The 19,021-nt window shown below is 33.8% G+C and overlaps 1 protein-coding gene across 1 annotated transcript in view; it reads right to left on the bottom strand.

The window, feature by feature from the left end:
• Positions 1-6,824: 6,824 nt before the first annotated feature.
• Positions 6,825-19,021, bottom strand: part of hiw (MYC binding protein highwire) — a 180,474-nt gene continuing 168,277 nt past the window's right edge. The window contains exons 62-67 of the mRNA XM_085961171.1: positions 17,848-18,123; positions 12,609-12,857; positions 11,791-11,898; positions 9,223-9,423; positions 7,820-8,096; positions 6,825-7,093 (exon numbers count right to left, since the gene is read on the bottom strand). Of these exons, the coding sequence (XP_085817297.1) occupies positions 6,972-7,093; positions 7,820-8,096; positions 9,223-9,423; positions 11,791-11,898; positions 12,609-12,857; positions 17,848-18,123 (1,233 nt within the window). The 3' untranslated portion in view covers positions 6,825-6,971. The remainder of the gene's footprint in view (positions 7,094-7,819; positions 8,097-9,222; positions 9,424-11,790; positions 11,899-12,608; positions 12,858-17,847; positions 18,124-19,021) is intronic.

The following is a 19,021-nucleotide window of genomic DNA, read 5'->3' as shown; positions in this document are numbered from 1 at the left end:
TTGTTAATACATACTCCCTATTAGTATTGTGAAGTTTGATTAAGATTTGATTTTTGAAATTTGTAGATAGTTTTCATCTCACGTTACTAAAATAATTTTGATAAATAATATTAAGTAGGTACTATGATGAATGAGGTGGATTATTTATTGAAATATAAGTTCAGTACATTGACATTTGAAGATAAACTAGAAGTGAAACGATTAGGGCCTCATCAACCTAGTGATTTAGTTATTGTGTATGAACTAGTGAAACCAAAAAAAAAATTGACATTTAAATCGGAATGGTTTACTAAAAAAACGTGGTTGACTGCAAGTGTATCCTTAAAAAGACTATTTTGTTTTCCTTGTTTAATTTTTGGTGGTGAAACTGTTTGGGCTCAATCTGGTTATTCAGATTTAAAACATTTATCAGAGAGGCTAACTTCACACGAAACTTCGTCGTCTCACATGAAAAATGCTGTGACATTAAAACTTTTTGGTAAATCAAACATTGTTGAAAAATTAGACAGTGTATATAGGCGTAATATTCAACGCCATAATCAAGAAGTTGACAAAAATAGATATGTACTTTCAAAAATAATTTCTGTGTTAAGACTTTGTGGTTCGTGCGAAATTGGAATCCGTGGCCGCGATGAGACTTCCGAATCCTTGAAGCCGGGAGTGTTTCGCTCAGTGTTCCAGTTACTATGTGAAGATGATCTAATATTAAAAAACTATTACGAAAATTCGCCGTCATTTAAAGGGACTTCAAAAACAATTCAAAATGAGCTTTTAGACTGCATGTACGATTTATATAGAGAACTCCTCAAAGAGGAGATATCTACCACGAATTTTGTTTCAATCCAAGCGGATGAAACAACCGATGTTTCTTGTAAAGCACAGTTGGTTATAATATTAAGGTATATTACTAAACTTGGGACTGTTACTGAACGATTTGTGCAGTATTCTAAACTAGTGGATAAATCGGCCAGTGGCCTGACAGCAGAAATAAAGTTAGTACTGAGTGAATGTGGAATCAATCGCGAGAAATTGATAGCTCAAACTTATGATGGGGCGGCAGTAATGAAAGGAAATTTAAATGGTGTGCAGGCACAGATTAAGGTTGATTTCCCATACGCACATTTTGTGCATTGTTACGCTCATCAATTGAACCTTGTAATGCAGCAACTGTGTTCGAAAACACACAAGGAACTAAAAATATTCTTCGGTAATATTTCTGGGTTCTCATCATTTTTCTCAGTGTCCACGAAACGCACCTGTTTATTAGACAATGTTGTGAACCAGAGGATGCCAAGACCTAGCGCAACAAGGTGGAATTTTTCTGGGCGTATGATAAACACTGTTTATGAAAATTTGAATGAGATGCGGGAGTGTTTTTTTAAATTTCAAGAAGATCCAGGGTGGGATGCAGTAACTTTAAGTGAAGCATGTGGACTCTTAAATCTTTTATACGATAGGTTATTCTGCTGCCTTCTTTCATTTTTCGCGCAAGTTATGCCGGAAGTTGACATTTTATTTCAAAAACTTCAAAAAGTTTCCATAGATAATATTTCAGCAAACTTAGCTATAACACACTTTAAAGCAGCCATATTAAAAATAAGAGAGAAAACGGATGAATTGGGAGACCTCTACGCTGATTTAACATGTAAAAGAAATTTTTCCGCTAGTGATTTGAAGCGAGTGATGAAAGAAGCATGCGATGTCATTGTTGTGCATGTCAGCGATAGATTTTCAAATACTGACCATCTTACCGCTGCAAGATTGGTGGATGTGAGATTTTTCAAAGATTTTTCAAAAAAATTTCCCGATAAAGATTTTGATATAGCGGTTAAATATTATCCATTTCTACTTAAAAATAAATTAAGAACAGAATTACAAATTCTGTATGGACATGACGAACTCACTAGTGATGTAAAATCCGCCGCTTGTCTCTTAGCGTCATTGGACGAGAATAATGTAAAAGAGATATTTACTGAAGTCACCAAACTTTTAGAAATTATTATCACGATACCAATGACGACTTCAGAATCAGAAAGGTGTTTTTCGACGCTGAAACGTATAAAAACATCTTCAAGAAATACAATCGGTGAGGAACGGCTGAATGCGCTTTCCATGTTATCAATAGAAGACGAATTCATCAAGTCCGTTCCTGATTTCAACAACAAAGTGATTGACCGGTTCGCCAAACTAAAAAATAGAAGAGTAGAATTTAATTATAAGACTCTTTCGGACACAGGAGGCATATGAAGATGAAGTAATAGCTACAAAAGGTATGTTTTCTTTGAATTATTTATAGAATCTAAAGCAACAGCTACTATACAAAATAAATCACTTAAGTACACACAATTAATGTTAGAATTCAAAATATTAATAAAAATAGAATATACGTTTTGATTGACATTAATTAGGTATACATATAATATGTATTTCATATGATATTTCACGCCATCTGACCCCACTTACTAAAATATGCTAGAGCCGCCACTGCTAATGGTCATAAAATTTTATGTATTCATGAGTTATTTATCGTTTTCACGTGTCGGCTTGAACTGTTATTACCCAATGTAATATGAACGGCAAACTAAGATCCATATTATTGTGCGTTCCGACGAGCGCACGAATTCGGTGACTGTTTACTGAGTATATGCTTTTGGTATAAATTTACATGGATTAAATTGCGATAAACGAGTGATGACTTATGAATAGCATTGTTGCACATTGAGTGATGTTTAGGAAAAAGCAGTGCAGCGCACATGCGTGGTGTTAGAAGAGCCGCCGCTGGTGGCCATTATCTTCTTGATATCTTCTATTTCCATTTTGTGGGTGGACGTCTGCTTCATTATCTGGATGAACTCCTCCGAGACCTCATTACGGATCTCCATCTCCCTGAGAGTAAGCTGACGCTCACAATCTTCTGCCAATCTGCAAAAATAGAAGTAAACTTCATGTCATTGATCACATTGATGTCATGTCATTATCACCAATAAAATTAAGCTTAAAGCTTAAAAAAGTTAAGCACGACCCAAACTGAGGTGCATGTCACGGTGCTTGTCGCCTGCTGTGACGGGCTGCCGCTATGGGGAAAAAAGTGTGTAATGTTGTTATTCTTGGTGTTTAAAATGTTATCAGACTGATGGTCCCATCCCGTAGCACATTTTAAACCTTTAAACGAACATAGTAGAACATAGTCCAAATTGACTTTTCAATTGAAAAACATTTTACTAGAGCTTCCGGACAGTTAGATTTATAAAAAGTTACTCTAGGATAAATTTTTATGTTGCATGCATATTGGCAGTTAGATGGCGGACTGTGGTCATATTATGACTAGTTTCGGTGCTTCAAAATTTATATAAAGGGAAAACTAACGATTTCTGACAATAATTAATAGCAATGTAAATGAATAAAGTTTAAATATTCACCTGGATTTCTTCTTTTATAACGGCGGTAGCCAACTGTTCGAGGCTATTGCCATCGATTGGCTTATAGCGAGGCTGTTTAGCGGGCTGAACGTTGGCCAAAAGAAAATCCAAGCTCCTCAGAATGATTCTGGGCTGGGAATCAGTGCCCGTTAAAGAATATGTTTTTCCTGACCCATATGTAAGAAGACTAAAGTCTTCCATCTCCACAAATTTAACCAGGTTATCGTAAATGACTGTATTAAATACATCAACTTGGGTACCGTCTTTAGACAATATATGGGAAAAATTGAAGACTCGCTTTATAGGGGCACGGGCATGGTGGTTAATAATTGTTTTTCTTGTTTTTCATACAAAGACGTTTGTTTTATTGATTCAGCGATCGGTTTGATCCTCAGGTATACTTCCAAGTGATGGTTTTCCTCGGGAGGTGTTGACAATTGGGACATCTTACTATAAAGGAACAATCATATCATATATTGTGAGAAATCAAATAAAACCGTTGCTGGGGTAATTCTAGTACCTTATACAAACATGTGGGTCTCAAGTGATAGAGTAATTTTTACAGGCAATAATTATTGTTGTTGATTATTTTCACATCATGCTGTTTCTGAAATAACTTTCACATAATATTTGTGTTATTTTTTTTGTTACTAAGAATTTTAGGCGGTTCACCGTGTAAAATTAACCAATTTTTGGTTATTTTGAAGACCTGGTTAACCGGTTTAGGACTAACTCGGTTTGGATGCTCTACTCCAGCTATATAATCCGTCTTTACCTGTCTAACATACAGTCGATTGGTAGCAAGCACTAACAATTTTTGGTACATCAAGTTGGTAAAGATGGAGTTTCACGGATCTCTATAGTCTAGTCTTTTGTATCTGAGAGACTTATTTTACTTTATTAATGTTATTTTAATTTCAATATGTATTATCAATGTGATAAAAAATTGTTGGTTTTTAGTAAAATGGGATGAGAACAAGTTAAACTGCCAAAAAGTATGTTGGAATAACTACTTATAAATGTACGAGTGTGATGAATTTTAAAGCATCGAAACAATATCCCTATGGAACTGTATAAATTTTGTGAATCCTATGGATCAATATGACTAAGAGATTTATTAAATAACAGATATATTTTTGGCGTGTATATGTATTTAACACATTCGCAGACATGCTGTCTATAAACGTCGTATTTTGTGAGGTGTGATATGACAGGATGTCCATTGACGTCCTGTACAGTGGAATGGAATATGATGCAGCGTTTATAGAAGTCGTATTTTGGATTAAAACTGCTACTTGTGTCACGTTGCGAACATATTTCCATAAGATAGTGTTATATCTTAAGACTTAAGGCCATGCATTAGTTGAGGCACGGTCTAAAAAGATCGTTGCTAGGCGATGTGCGGATTGCGGGTCGCGGGTGAAAATGACGCCTGTCAAACAAAATATTATTTCTCATATAAATCCAACATACGTCCATTTTATGTTCTGTTTATTATTCTATTAGTAACAATAATAATTTATTCATTGACATGTTTTCCTTTTAAAGTAAATGGGTAAAGTTTTAGTCATCTTTACACGATTTTAGAATTAATTGGCCCGTCGCCATCACGCAGCAAAGTGACGTGCGTCTGACTCGACGTTCTCTCAATGAATGCGAAGCGAGTACAAAATTTCGTCGCGCGTACAGTTGAAAATTATTTGGCGTTTCACTGATGCGTCACCTTAAGTAATTTCTATATATCTAAATCGAAAATTTAAAAAATAAAATTTTTAATGTGTCATATCACTAACTGACTAACATGTGTCCGCGAATGTGTTTAGAAAACCGATGGTCTATAAATACATAATGAATGGGATGAGTACCTGAACTGAATCCACATCTTGTCTATTATAATTTTGCTGTCATGATATTTAATAATATTATAATATACTATGTAAGTAGGTACCTACTAATAAAATATTCTGAAAAAAGTGACGTTTTATTTGAAACCCAGATTAAATTTTTGTCTAATTTTAATTTTATAAGAACTTTTGTAATTCTTTTTTCTGAGTATCAGAGCTTTGGTAAGTCGTATTGTGTGTGGATATTTCCGTATTGTCACTTATAATTATCCTCTGTTACCTACGAGTGAATGAATGAATTCATACAGAAAAAACCACTATGGTCAGCAAGGAAATTCAATTGAGATTTTAATAAAAAACAGCAATTTTGAGTACTTAGTTTATTCACAAAAAAAATACAAGTAATAAATTATTCCAATAATAATTAATCTCTTCACAATTATGTACCTATATAAGTTGAACACATTGTTTCTAGTATAACATTGTAATGGAATAAAATTAAAATACTTATTCTATATCAGACCTGGGCAAACTTTTTAGCTGAAAGACCTTATGGAAAATTTAAATATTAAGCCGGGCCGACAAATGAAATACCGAGAGCTTGGTAGTTTTGTTCTCCGGTTAAATGGATACCATAATAAGGACTGGTGACAAAATTAAGATCTTCAGATTCTGAAAACTACAGGTAAATTAATGTTCAGTGGCAATGCTTGATTGTGAGTTTTTATTGAAGTTTATCAAAAAATTCCCAGCATTTAATAATCAAAATCTTGACTTACAGATTTTCAGAATCAAATGAATTATAAAGTGTGGATATTAAACATCTACATAATATAATTCATAAGAAATTTTCTTTACAGTGACGTAATTTTTATAAATTAGGATTCATTGCACGTCTTTCAAAGGCAAGTTAACTCTGTCCCCTATCAATGATAACTAAAAATAGTTTTATTAATCATCCAGAAGCCAGCAAAACTGCTAGAAAATTCAATACTTGTTGAATTTTTTTCAAATATAAACTGGTGGACATCATAGAATACAGGCAAACATGGTCTGCATTTTGCCCAGGGCTGTTTTACATCAATCAGTAATTAATTATTAAAATAAAGTATGTCCCCGGAGAAGATTTAAAATGTATCATACATGTGAATGGTTTTGATGTATTTTTTAATAGTTTTATCATTTTATCAATAGAAGATTGGTGAATACTTGGGCAAACGGTTAATTGCAAAACAATAAACATATATTTTTTAATATACAAAAATAATAATATTTAAGGAAACAACTTGAAAACTAAATAAATAAGAAAGGAAAACAATTTATTTTTAACTACTCAACTTAAAATTAATATGTATGTATTATTTTTTGGAGGAAAATAAAATTTTAAACAAGACTATTTTCCTGGAGTAAGTAAGTATGTTATTAATTATTGCACTATAAAAGCGTTATGCTACTGAAGGTTTCTGGGTAACATAAATGTGCTGCCCTCTGTTATCCTAATTCCCAATAGAATGTCTTCGGTTTTATTTACCATCAGGATGAATATCAATTAGTAACATGTGTGTTACACAGTAGCCTTGGTGACATAGCGGTGATATAAATACTATGTTGTAAATTAAAGTATTGAATGAATAAATAAATAAATAGTTTCAACAAATATGTTGATTCCTGTAAGTTTAAATTATCATATGTAATCTTAAGTCACAGCCTAAAATGTGTGCGAGTTACGGCAAATTCCGCACCCTAGAGCGAATTCGGTCCCGGTTGGAGGATGTCTAATGCGAAGTGGACAGTCATCTCTGCTCCCTTCTAGCTGCTTCCCTTTAGCTCCTATGAAATGTTAAAAAATATAAATTATTGTACACTGACTAGTTTCATTGTTTATTAGTTGGTATTTTGGTAGGCTTGGTAAATATATTAGAAGTGGGTATCCAATGTAGGTACTACACTTGGCCTACGTGTGCCATGTCGGTCAATATAGAGATATTTATGAGATTTTTTTGACATTAGAAAGTAAAAATTGAGACGATCGAAATACCCATGTCCATTTGAAGCGGATCAACCACCGGTTATAACGAAGGAAGGGAGCGAAAAATGTGGCAGATTTAAAAAAATACCACCAGACTATTAGGATGATAATTATTATAAAGAAATCATAATTAGTAGAATATTTCATCATTATTTGAATGGTAAAGGCCATAGCTCGAATCAGTATCTATGGATTTCCATTAGAATGTGTAAATCATAGACATTTTCAGTAGTAGGGAATGTGTTTAGGCGTACGTTCAAAATTGCGCTGCTATAAAGAGTGAAAACAAACATAGTTGTCTCTCTCGCAACATCACAGCGTCTTTACTATGACTGTTTTAAACATTATTAACAATGCCTAAATTAGGTGTACAATAAAAAAACATTGAACAAAATGAATATTTGTGAATAAATTTGATTAACGACACATGCACTTAATTTATTAAATGCACAAAAATCATTCAGATGAATTTTTCCAAAAGAAGCTATCTTGTTCTAGATGCAGATCTTGAAGTAAATGCTACCTACCTGCTGGACACTGCGGCAGCATGGCTAGAGGTATTTTTCTTAACCGTTGAAATTCTTCATGGCAACCATTGCAGAAATGCGTGTCGCCCAAACAGAAAAAAACTGCCACAGAACAGCAAAATCGGCATTTATATTCGAGGAAGTCTGCCCCATGTTTGGGACACATCTGAGCCCGGGCAACATCACTACATCCACCACATACCAGCTCCGTAGGATCAAACTCAACATTGGCCCCGCCACCTTCTGCATCGCATCTGGCTTCACCACCATAATATGCCTGTAATAAAAACATGTTCGAATCCAATTAATCAAAGATAGAATAATTTTCGATATACTGTACGAAAACATTTTCTTGGCTATGTGTTAAAACTGTGAACTAACATGATCCGCCCATTTTTAACTGCAATTCCATTATAAGCTCCTCCCATTTAATAAACAGCGCCTGGAAGCGTAGCCAAGAAGATGTTTTCGTATAGTACATATGATATTATGCGTTTAGCTAAATTTGCATAGGTTTATGCAGGTCAATGTTTTGACATTCTCTTCTTTGTGTCATGTTTTAGACAAAGGTTGACTATCATCACAAAATAATCATTTAAATAACTAGGTTGTTTTATTAGTCGATAACTATTTCAGTTGTAAGACCATTATCTTCTTCTTCTTCAGCCAACTCTTATCTGGAGTATATTATGGACACGACATGGCACCTCCAAAAAACTTTGTCACTCACCGGTCTTCTTGTGTCATTCCAGGTCATGCCAGTATTCCGTAGCTCCGCCGTAAACACTCTATAAACAGTGTTTAGCGGCCTTCCAGGACGCCGGAATCCAGTTGACTAATGTGATTTTGTTGGCATTTATAAAACACAATATGTAACTTGATGTACCACCGCAGACAACATCGACGCAACATTTTTGATTGAAAAAAACAACCACTGTCATATGCAACAAATTTAGAAGTGCATAGCGTGCAGTTCAACATTTCTACCTTATTTTTGTTAAGCATCAATACCAAATTACCGTTTCTTTGTCGGATGTATAATGAGGTCACATCACTGTCGCGGCTGTGTGCGCGGGAAAGACTTGCAACATTGCTGGCAGTTATGGTTTATGGTCATAGTGTGTTGAGTAGAATTTTAGTGTACATTTCATTGCGCAATGTTGCAGTGACATTTATTACTGACAACTAGATTTCTCAATTTTACTTAAAACTTTAAAAATAGGTCATATTAAACGATTTTTACTCATTACCAAATATAATTAGTTTCAACTTATAGCTTCAGTGAACTCTCAACAGTTGGGAATCACTGTTGAGGGATATAATATGATCTGAGGCTGGACTGTGAGAGGGTGAAGGAGTGATTTCAGATAATAAAATTAGTTAATTAAAGATGAATATATTACCTTCTGGCATTTAAAGCATACATAGTACGCATATCGGTCCATTGCGTATTCGCTTGCCATATTTTGATACCGAGTTGCAATGGCTGCTGCATCTTTGAGACCCTCATATTCTAAGCGCACCAATGCTTTACGCTTCACCTCATCTTGTAACTCCCTAATTGGCCTCAACAAGTCTTCGAGCGCAACATGAAACATGTCCTCCTATAAGTGAAAAAAGTATTCGTACAATGTGGAGACAAGCATTTGGTAGGGTTTGTAATCACAAAAACCCCGGATTTCGCTCGATTGGTTGATCCCGAAATACCGGAATTGAAAATGTTGAAATTCAAAAAAACAAAAATATAGTCAATAAAAATATGTACTGCTAAACATAATGACAAGATTCTCGATACTGATTTGTCATTATTTACAGGAAAATCATGTATATCTTCCCCATTGAAGACAATCAGCGCCAATTTGACGCCGCTATTATTTTACCACGATTTTCTTAGCTCGTATTCTTGTTTGTCCGGTGGTTGTTTATCGAGTACAAATCTTGCAATCGATTTTTAACTAACTTCCCGACTAGCTAGACATTTGAAACTTTTAGAATATATCAGAACACGATGCCAATGCATTCTTTTAATACTTTTAGCCATCTTTAAGTAGAATTGAATTCATTTTCAGTTAATTCTGTTTTGTATGAAAAGTTATTTCGGGAGAAATCCGTAATCCAATCCACTATTATTGGTTGATCCTAGCGACTAAATTATTAATATGTACGTGCGTACTATGGAAATCAAAATTTCAGTATTCTAAATTTGTTTGTTGCAAAATAGCAAAAAAATGATTTGTTAACAATTGCCTTATTTGTCCTAAATTATAAATACAGGCGGACCTCGACTTTCGAACATTTGACTTTCGCACAATTCGCTATTTCGCACATTTAAAAAAAATCGTTTTTCTAAAACGTCGGGCTGTGGGGTAAAGATATCCCCCTCTCGCTCGCTCACAAGCAAGTGCATTTCTTGCATCACTTGCATCCTGCTCACACCCGTCACTTTGCTTGTGAGCTAGCTAGGAAAGGTTTAGTGAGTGAGAAACAGAAAAACTGCAGTATGATACGAACAAAAAGAAATCAAGGACTTATAAACTTCACTTGATCGAGACAAAGATGGAAATTATTAGACCTTCTGATAGCGGTGAATCTTTTGGATCAATCGGACGTTCGTATGATACAAACAGGTCTACGATATGTTGTGATAATTGTGGAAATATATCTTTAAAGATTGTTTCCTAAAGATACGGCATAGTTATGGATGAAATGGAAAAATCTTTGTCATTATGGATCGATGACCAACATCAAAAAGATGTCCCTCTGAATATTTCAAGTATTCAAGCGAAGGCTCTTAGTTTGCACAAAGATTAGAAGGCTAGATTAAAAGAAGATTCTAACACGATTTTTCAAGCAAGTAACGGTTGGTTTAACAATTTTAAAATGAGGTATTCTTTTCATAATATTAAATTCACTTAAGAATCGGCTGATGCGGATAAAGATGCTGCAAAAGAATTTATTTCCTCACTATCCAAAATTATTGAAGATGGAGAATATTCCTCTAGCCAAATATTTAATGTAGATGAGACAGGTTTATTTTGGAAAAAATGCCTAGTCGTACATTCTTATCTACGGAAGAATCAGTTGCTCCTGGGCATAAACCTTTTAAAAACCGATTGACATTGCTTCTTGGTGGAAACTTAGCTGGTGATTTAAAATTGATGCCAATGTTAATTTATCAAGCGGAGAGAGCATTGAAAGGGAAAGATAAAGAATTGCTTCCAGCCATTTGGTAATCAAATAAAAAAGCCTGGGTTACTGCGTTAATATTTAAAGATTGGTTCACTTTACATTTCGTGCCAGCAGTTATATTGTAATGTTAATAATTTACCATTTAAAATATTTTATTTAAAATAAAAAAAAGAAGAATGGCAAACAGTTAACTCTTGATAACTATTCAAGGGAAACACCCGCAAACCCCACTTAAACATGTCTCTTAAACGCCTCTTAAACATCTTATATTTACTTGATAAATAAATTCTTTTAAAATACACACAATTTAATTTTTTTTTACTTCCCTCTACTTTCAAACATTTAACATTCGCACACACTTTCAGGAACCAATTATGTGTGAAAGTCGAGGTCCTCCTGTACATACAATTGTCAAGTTTATATGATTCAAGAGAAAATTTAAAAACGTGGTATATAAAAAGTTGTTTTTATCTTATAATTATTTGTATTAAATACCCGAGTAGCTCATAAATTGAATTTTCATGTTGTTTATCAAATTTGATTTCTTTTAAATGAATTTAAATTCTACATGAAGGGTTTATATAATTTTTTTTCATAAACAAAAAATTATGTTACAAGAACACTGTTTTTTGAAGAAATAATTAATTATAAACATCATTTTTGAACTACAAAAACTCCATAGAAGAGATTTCTTTAAGTAAAGTATTCCTGTGATAGGCTTCCATCATGCATTAAAAACACTTGAAGATAATAAAATTATGTATGCTTAAAATGTTAGGTACCTTGCAGATCGGACACTGGGAGAAGGAAAATGTTATTCGAGGTCCAACCCATTTGTTGACAACAGCTTTCTTAGCGCAGTGTAAATGGAAAACATGACCACACTTCAACTGTAAAAAAATTAAGTTTTATTCAAGTTCAAATTTAAGTTTAAAATAGTTCAAATAAAAAGTATAAGAGTATAAAATATTATTTTTAAAATTGCTTTGATAGATACATTATTTTTTTAAATAAGTTACAATTATAAATAACTACATTTAATACAGATGTAAGACACTTCTACACCTTTTTTAGACTTAGATTGCTTCTGAGGTTTATAATATTTGAATAGTCTGATATTATAGTGTATTTTTATCAGGGGGTTAAAAATTACGCCTAGCTTGCACAAATTCTGAACTGTCATGACAATTTATAGATATGATGTCTGTAGTGCCCATGTTCAAGGTTACACAGTGTGATTCTATAATTTAATTGTTTTCTTATTTACACACATTCAAAAAATGTCTTGGAAAAAAAAAATATTGTCGGTCCAAAAGAAAAGAAACATTCTAGAAAACATGAAAGAACATGTTGATATATTATGTAGTATGTATGCTCCAAACCAGTTTGATTGATTTTTAATAATTTTTTATCTATAAATTTTCAATACCCTATTTATTACTATATTTACGTAGTGTATTTATGTTTATTTTGTCAGTCGCTTCAAAGACGTAAAATAGGGGTTTCACTGTATGTATTTTTTTATATTAATAATATTAAATTACCTAATGAACTATAACAAAATCAACATTGTCTACTGAATAAAAATCGGTTTCAGTACCTGGATGGCAGGTGCCGCAGACAATGGGTCGGTGAAACAGATCATACACATATCCTCAGCATCTTGACGCAGCGGAGGTCTGAGTGTGGATACTGATGAATTGGCGGCAGCTTCATCCATCAGAACAGCAGACTGTGGAAGATTAGATGCACACCCATGCAGGCAAGGCAGACAGCACATTTCACCAGCAATACCTCCACATAAATGTCCACACGTCAATATCCTAACGCATGCGTCTTTCGAATGTTCCTGAAAATACAAAATGGAAATAAACATTCATGGAAAGGCTTTGAAATACTGATTATACATGCAAATCTTTAATAAGTTGTCGATATTTTGTGGAAGAAGACTGCAATACGATGGAATGTTCCGGAAAATAGAGAAGATGCGAGTGCAACTCCACTAAACTGTTCCGGGGTGATAGAGCAAATCACCCTGATGGTGGCTGACCTCTGATTGGGGATGGCACGAAATGAAGAAGAGTAAAATAATAAAGCATTTTGGAAGTTAGAATTATTCGATATTCGTCATTATCGAGGTACGAGGGTGGGTCAATAATTCCTTAGAAAAAAGCATTAAAACAGTTTTTATTTTTGTATTTTTTTTTTATTTCTCAACATAATCTCCTTGGAGCTCAATACACTTGGTTAGACGTTTCTCAATTTTTTTTAAACCGTCAGAAAAATAAGTTTTCGGAAGCTCCTCAAAATAAGCATTTGTCCAATCGATGACTTCTTCATTTGCAAAAAAACCTTGTCCACTTAGCCATTTTTTTAAGTTTGGGAAAAGGAAAAAGTCACTGGGGGCTAAATCTGGCGAATACGGTGGGTGGTCGACCAATTCGAACTTCAATTCTTCAATTTTAGCCATTGATCGTAAACATGTGTGAACACGGACATTGTTCTGATGAAAGAGGATTTTTTTCCTGTTTAAATGAGGCCATTTTTCTTCAATTTCGTTTTTTAGCTGGTCCAATAAAGATGCATAATAATCCCCTGTTATTGTTTTTCCTTTTTCCAAATAGTCAACGAAAATAATTTCACGTGCATCCCAAAATACAGTAGCCATAACATTACCAGCTGATTTTACGGTTTTCGCCTTCTTTGGACATGGTTTGTCTTCGCAATCCACTGCTTTGACTGTTCTTTCGTCTCGGGAGTATAGTGGTGTATCCATGTTTCATCTACAGTCACAAAGCGACGAAAAAATTCATCCGGATTGCGTTGCATGAGCGACAACAGGGCTTTAGAGGCCACCACCCTATTGCGTTTATTGTCGACTGTGAGCAAACGCGGCACCCATCTTGCAGAAATATTTTTCATGCCCAATTTGTCATGTAAAATAGAAATGACGCTACCTTTTGAGATCCCTGTAACCTCAATTATCTCACTCAACTTTAATCTTCGGTCACTTAACACCATATCGTGGATTTTATTGATCATATCTGGTGTAGTCACCTCTACAGGACGTCCTGAGCGTGGTTCATCCTTTGTTGATGTACGACCACGTTTAAATTCATTTAACCAGTTATAAACAGTTGCAAGTGAAGGAGCAGATATGCCGTGAACTAAATCCAACTCATTTTTTATTTCCTTTGCTGTTAACCCTTTTATATTAAAATGTTTAATAATAGCTCTAAACTCAATTTTCTCCATTTTCCATTTTTCCATTTTCCACAAGCAAATTTTTTTTTTAAATGTACGAAAAACACACAACAACCCGACCAATCTGATTGAAACTTCGCAGCATACTGAATCGGTAGTGCCGCTGCATGAAAACAAACCGCTTACAGTACTAGTCGCGCCACTTGTCGGCTTTTCTAAGGACTTATTGACCCACCCTCGTATATACAATTTTATATAAAATGCAAAATACAGATATTCTAATGGATTTAAGTTTTGTACTATTCCATTTGACATACATTAACTTACAACTGAGTTACGTTCCTATTGTACACTTTGGTTGTAAGTTACATTAGTCACAAATCAAGTTTCATACAAAATGTGCACATACACAGACACAGTGGCGACTTGTGATGGGAAAATATGGCAATAGCAACTTATTTAGTCAAAGAAATTTTCTTTTGGATTGCATGAATAAAATGAAAGTTGTAAGTTGTGGATAGTAGATGTAGAGAGAATTTTTTGTCATTTTTTTCCACTGCCGATACGCATATTATGTGACAGCCAGAGAGGGGTTCCTCTAAAATTTTACCAAGTATTTTTAGGGTTCCTCCAGCTATAAAAGGTTATGATTTCTTGTTCTAAACCAAGGGTCGGCATCATGCCCAAGATTTCGACTTCTAAAATATAGAAGAGAGTATTTTTAACGCTCCGTCTTCAAACAGAGCAATCTATACAGGACATAATAATTACTCTGGTGACCACACGAAATTAAACAACATGACACAATAATATCTTACATAATTGCGATCCCGATTTTTCGAACAATCTAACAAGAGTCTAACCACTTTAACCCCACACCTATTTCATTCACTCTCATTAATTCTTAAAGATGCACTTAACTAAGACCAATACAATTTAACCTAACCTTAAGTTTCAAATTGTACTGGAATGTTTGTTGTGCCTATGCGTAAATTTGATCGTATTCTGGGTGCCTTTTTGTGTAATGATTTATTAGGACGCACTCCCTAAAAGCCTAAAATAACTGTTAATGTACATTTTAAATATATTATATTGTTTTCGCGTTCAATGCAGAAATACGAAAAATCTCCATGCTCCCCCTATCAAAATTTCATAGTTAACTAATAAATTCTGAAAAAAATGAATTGCTTAAAATAAAAAAATGCACATAGGTAATAAATACTATTTACAATTTTACTTTCGTAAGTAAGTACCTACCTATGTATAATAAATATTATATTAGATGTACAACTCGGAAAAAAAATAGTGCGATCCTTATGCTTGATGTGAGCTGCAAAGAGTTTTTATGTGAGGACTAATTTGGTCAATTTTGATCTTAAATATCCACAGTTTGTGAAAAAAACGATTTTTTTCGGTAACATATGATTTACAGCGCTAAAGCGCCGCATTCAACTAAATATTATGATGGGAATGGCAACAGTAATTTTCGCGAGAAGTCATGGTTGCAATATAAAAAAAATATTTTCGAAAATGCATTTTTAACAAAAAAAAATGTACCAAATATTTAATGATTTGCACATTGCCCCGCAAAACATTCAAATTGCCCCCCGGTGGGGCGTACACCCCACGTTGGGAAACACTGGATTAGTGCATACCGATTATGTAACATGCAGTATAAATAAACTGAAATTAACTTTTAACAGAACTGCTTACAAACAATATATTTTTGCACTGGGGGGTTACCCTATTTGGCCTATTTCAATACACAAGACTTCTATTGTTCTTAGCCTAACTTAAATTTTATGTCTTACTCATAAAAAATGAATATGCGTGGCGACGATATACAAAAAAAATGTGCTAACTAATAAATACATATTTATTTTGTTTGGTAACTATTTTATGATGTTTAATTACGGTATTTCGTATACTTGTTATAATTATTTTAGTATACCTATCTATTATAATTAAATACTATAATGTTCCTCAGAAATAAAACATTATAAAGGAATCACACGGAATAAGTAATTACAATCATATTAACGTGATGCTATAAATGTGAATAATGACAATTTTAATTGAATCTAAAAGAAGTTTGTGTTTCGATACCTCACTAATCATCTAATACTGTCAACTTCAGTTTTCCCTCTCCACTAAACACTTGCAAGCGGAATGATTTTGTTTACTGAAAATTCTGTGGACAATTTCTAGATTAGCGTAACTATTTGAGCTCGTAAAGTTGTTTCATCAAATTTAATGTTCAATGAGCAACTGCTGTAGCTTTTTTAGTCAAGAGTACGCAGTATAAAAACGAAAAGTATTAACGGCATTGTTACTTACCTATGTTCTTTTCTAGATTGAAAATTTCGTAATTTGAGTTAGAATTAGAAACATACGATTTTTACAAAATACTTATACTGGGTGGGAAATGAGCCCACCCGCAATGTTGTGCTTTCAATAAAGATTACTACATTAATTCTTGTGCATTATTTGTTGAAGAAAACATACAATGATGTTCCTGAGGTAAATGCAAAGTGTGTCAGTATTGTAGAAGGTTGTTCACTTTACAGGGATCTGTGAACCTTTACTTAAAGATGGTAGCAAAATATGGTCTATTGCCGTGTGTACGTCTGACAGTTTTTGTAGTTGATTAATTGCACCACCTTAAAAGACAAGGTGGACAAAGATTTTGATTCAAAAATAGATTGTGTACAATCTCTATATACCAAAGTACGACCAAGCACATCGATTATTATAGAACAGGTTGTATCAAATTTTAATATAGGAGTATCAAGTATAATATACTGTTCGCTATACATCTTTAATTCACTTCAAAATTTATTTTGAGTTGATTGTATGATGAATAGATATCGAATCGATGTGAAGTTATTTCTTACCAGTTGGACCAGCTTGGGAAACTTCTTCCGCACCTCTGTGCCAAATGTTGGAAGTCAGAATTACAATTTTAATAAAATTATATATTAAATCTTAAGTATAAGCAATTATTTTGACAAATATTTTTCATTTACGTCAAATTTCGAGTTGAACATGTTCTTGTCAGCCGGCTTTTAGTGCAACTACATAAGTTTTATGGTACAACAAATACGTATATTCAATATCAAATACTTGCGAATATGTTTTAAATAAGATGATTTCGCTTTTTTGACAGAAAAAGTTACGTTTTCCACACCTATACTCTCGGATCCAGTGCGGTTGACATAAATTTTTGTTCAGACAAATTAATTTTTTTACTTCAAGAATTTTGCAGTTTAATATATTATATTGATAGACACTAATAAATTTTGTGGTTTGAATACTTTTTTTGTTACCCCGTCTTATCTGTTATGCGTCATGTGTTCACACTCGACTTTGAAAATTTCTTCATCGATACGTATCTCTGTCTTATTCCTTCATTGACTTATGCAATACTGTAACATGCGTTAGAAAAGGACCGACGTGTATAATTGTGACATACCATATAGGACAATTTTATTTAAAATACTCTATTTCACCTCTCATTTCATAAATAGGTATGAATTCTGGGCATGGTGCCGACCTCTGTTCTAAACAATAGTAAAATCAAATAGTTATCAAATTTAATTTACTGGGTTACAGATACAGTTACAGAGTCACAATACCTGACATTCGTGGTCAGCGCAGACGTTGCCTATAGCAAGTAATCCAATATTACTCTGAGTTCCGCAGAACCTACAGATTCCTGTAGATATGCCGGATGTCCCTTTCCAGCCGGCTAAAGCAGAGTCGGTTCTTTGGACATTTCCATTTCCAGATCGGAACTCTACGAGGGATTTCAGGGTTCGTTGATCAACGAGAGCTAGTAGCCAAAACAATTTCACTCGACCACATCCTTCATGTAGATCAACACGAATCGCGCTTTCTTCTTCTTTACAAACCTGAAAGGAAAAATAAATTTAACATTTAAGCATTAACATTATGAAATCTTACCAAATTAACATGTTTCTTCTCAGAGTAATAATATAAAGAGACTTGGTATTGTTTGGTATAATGAAGCCGTGTTTCTTACGTATAACACACAGTAGAATCTTAATTTTATTTTAATTAACTTAACTATGAAACGTTATACGATCATGTTGCTTCTCAGTATCTCAAATTTAAACACAACATAGTTATCGATATTTTCTACTAAATTAACGAAAAATAGTTACTACTAACTTTATATTTAACACAAAAACAATAAATGTCAGTAACACATGCTTGCAGTTTTTAAATGACTAATCATTTAATTAAATCAATACAAGGGCAGCGTGTAAAAAAATATTTAATTCAGCCATAGAAATTCTATCTTGCACACAATGCGGAGATATAAGCATTCGGAATACTTTTTCACTCGCACTTATCGTTCGTTTTTGTTCAGGCCTTGCGTTTCTCTATTTTTTCAACATTTTGACACTAAAATAACAAATATTGTTTTGAAAACCCCAAAACTTCACATCTTTGTCACTTTACTGAAATAATCAATATCACTTTTTATACACTTGCTTTTCCCTCCACCACCCGCCACGTCTCCACACTCATTATGCAGACGTATACCGTGGCGTAATGAACATTAGGCGCTCTTCAAATTTGTGCCGAAAGTGTCCCAGGAACAACTTCCCAAGACCTTGGTTGGCGTGGACCAGAGTGTGCATGATCCCTACTTTGATATAATATATTACAGTCAATTCTCGATGAGAAAAGACCTTCTCGCTCGCCGTAAAATGCCGCAAACTTTTTAAAGGCTGAAAATTTTTCCCTTGTAGATACCAAGTCGCAATGGCCGACTGGTCCAAC

This window comes from Rhyacophila brunnea, unplaced genomic scaffold (genome assembly GCF_057557595.1).
Source record: "Rhyacophila brunnea isolate RB1 unplaced genomic scaffold, BYU_Rbru_1.0 scaffold_1, whole genome shotgun sequence".
NCBI lineage: Eukaryota > Metazoa > Arthropoda > Insecta > Trichoptera > Rhyacophilidae > Rhyacophila > Rhyacophila brunnea.
This window is presented reverse-complemented; position numbering and strand designations above follow the sequence as displayed.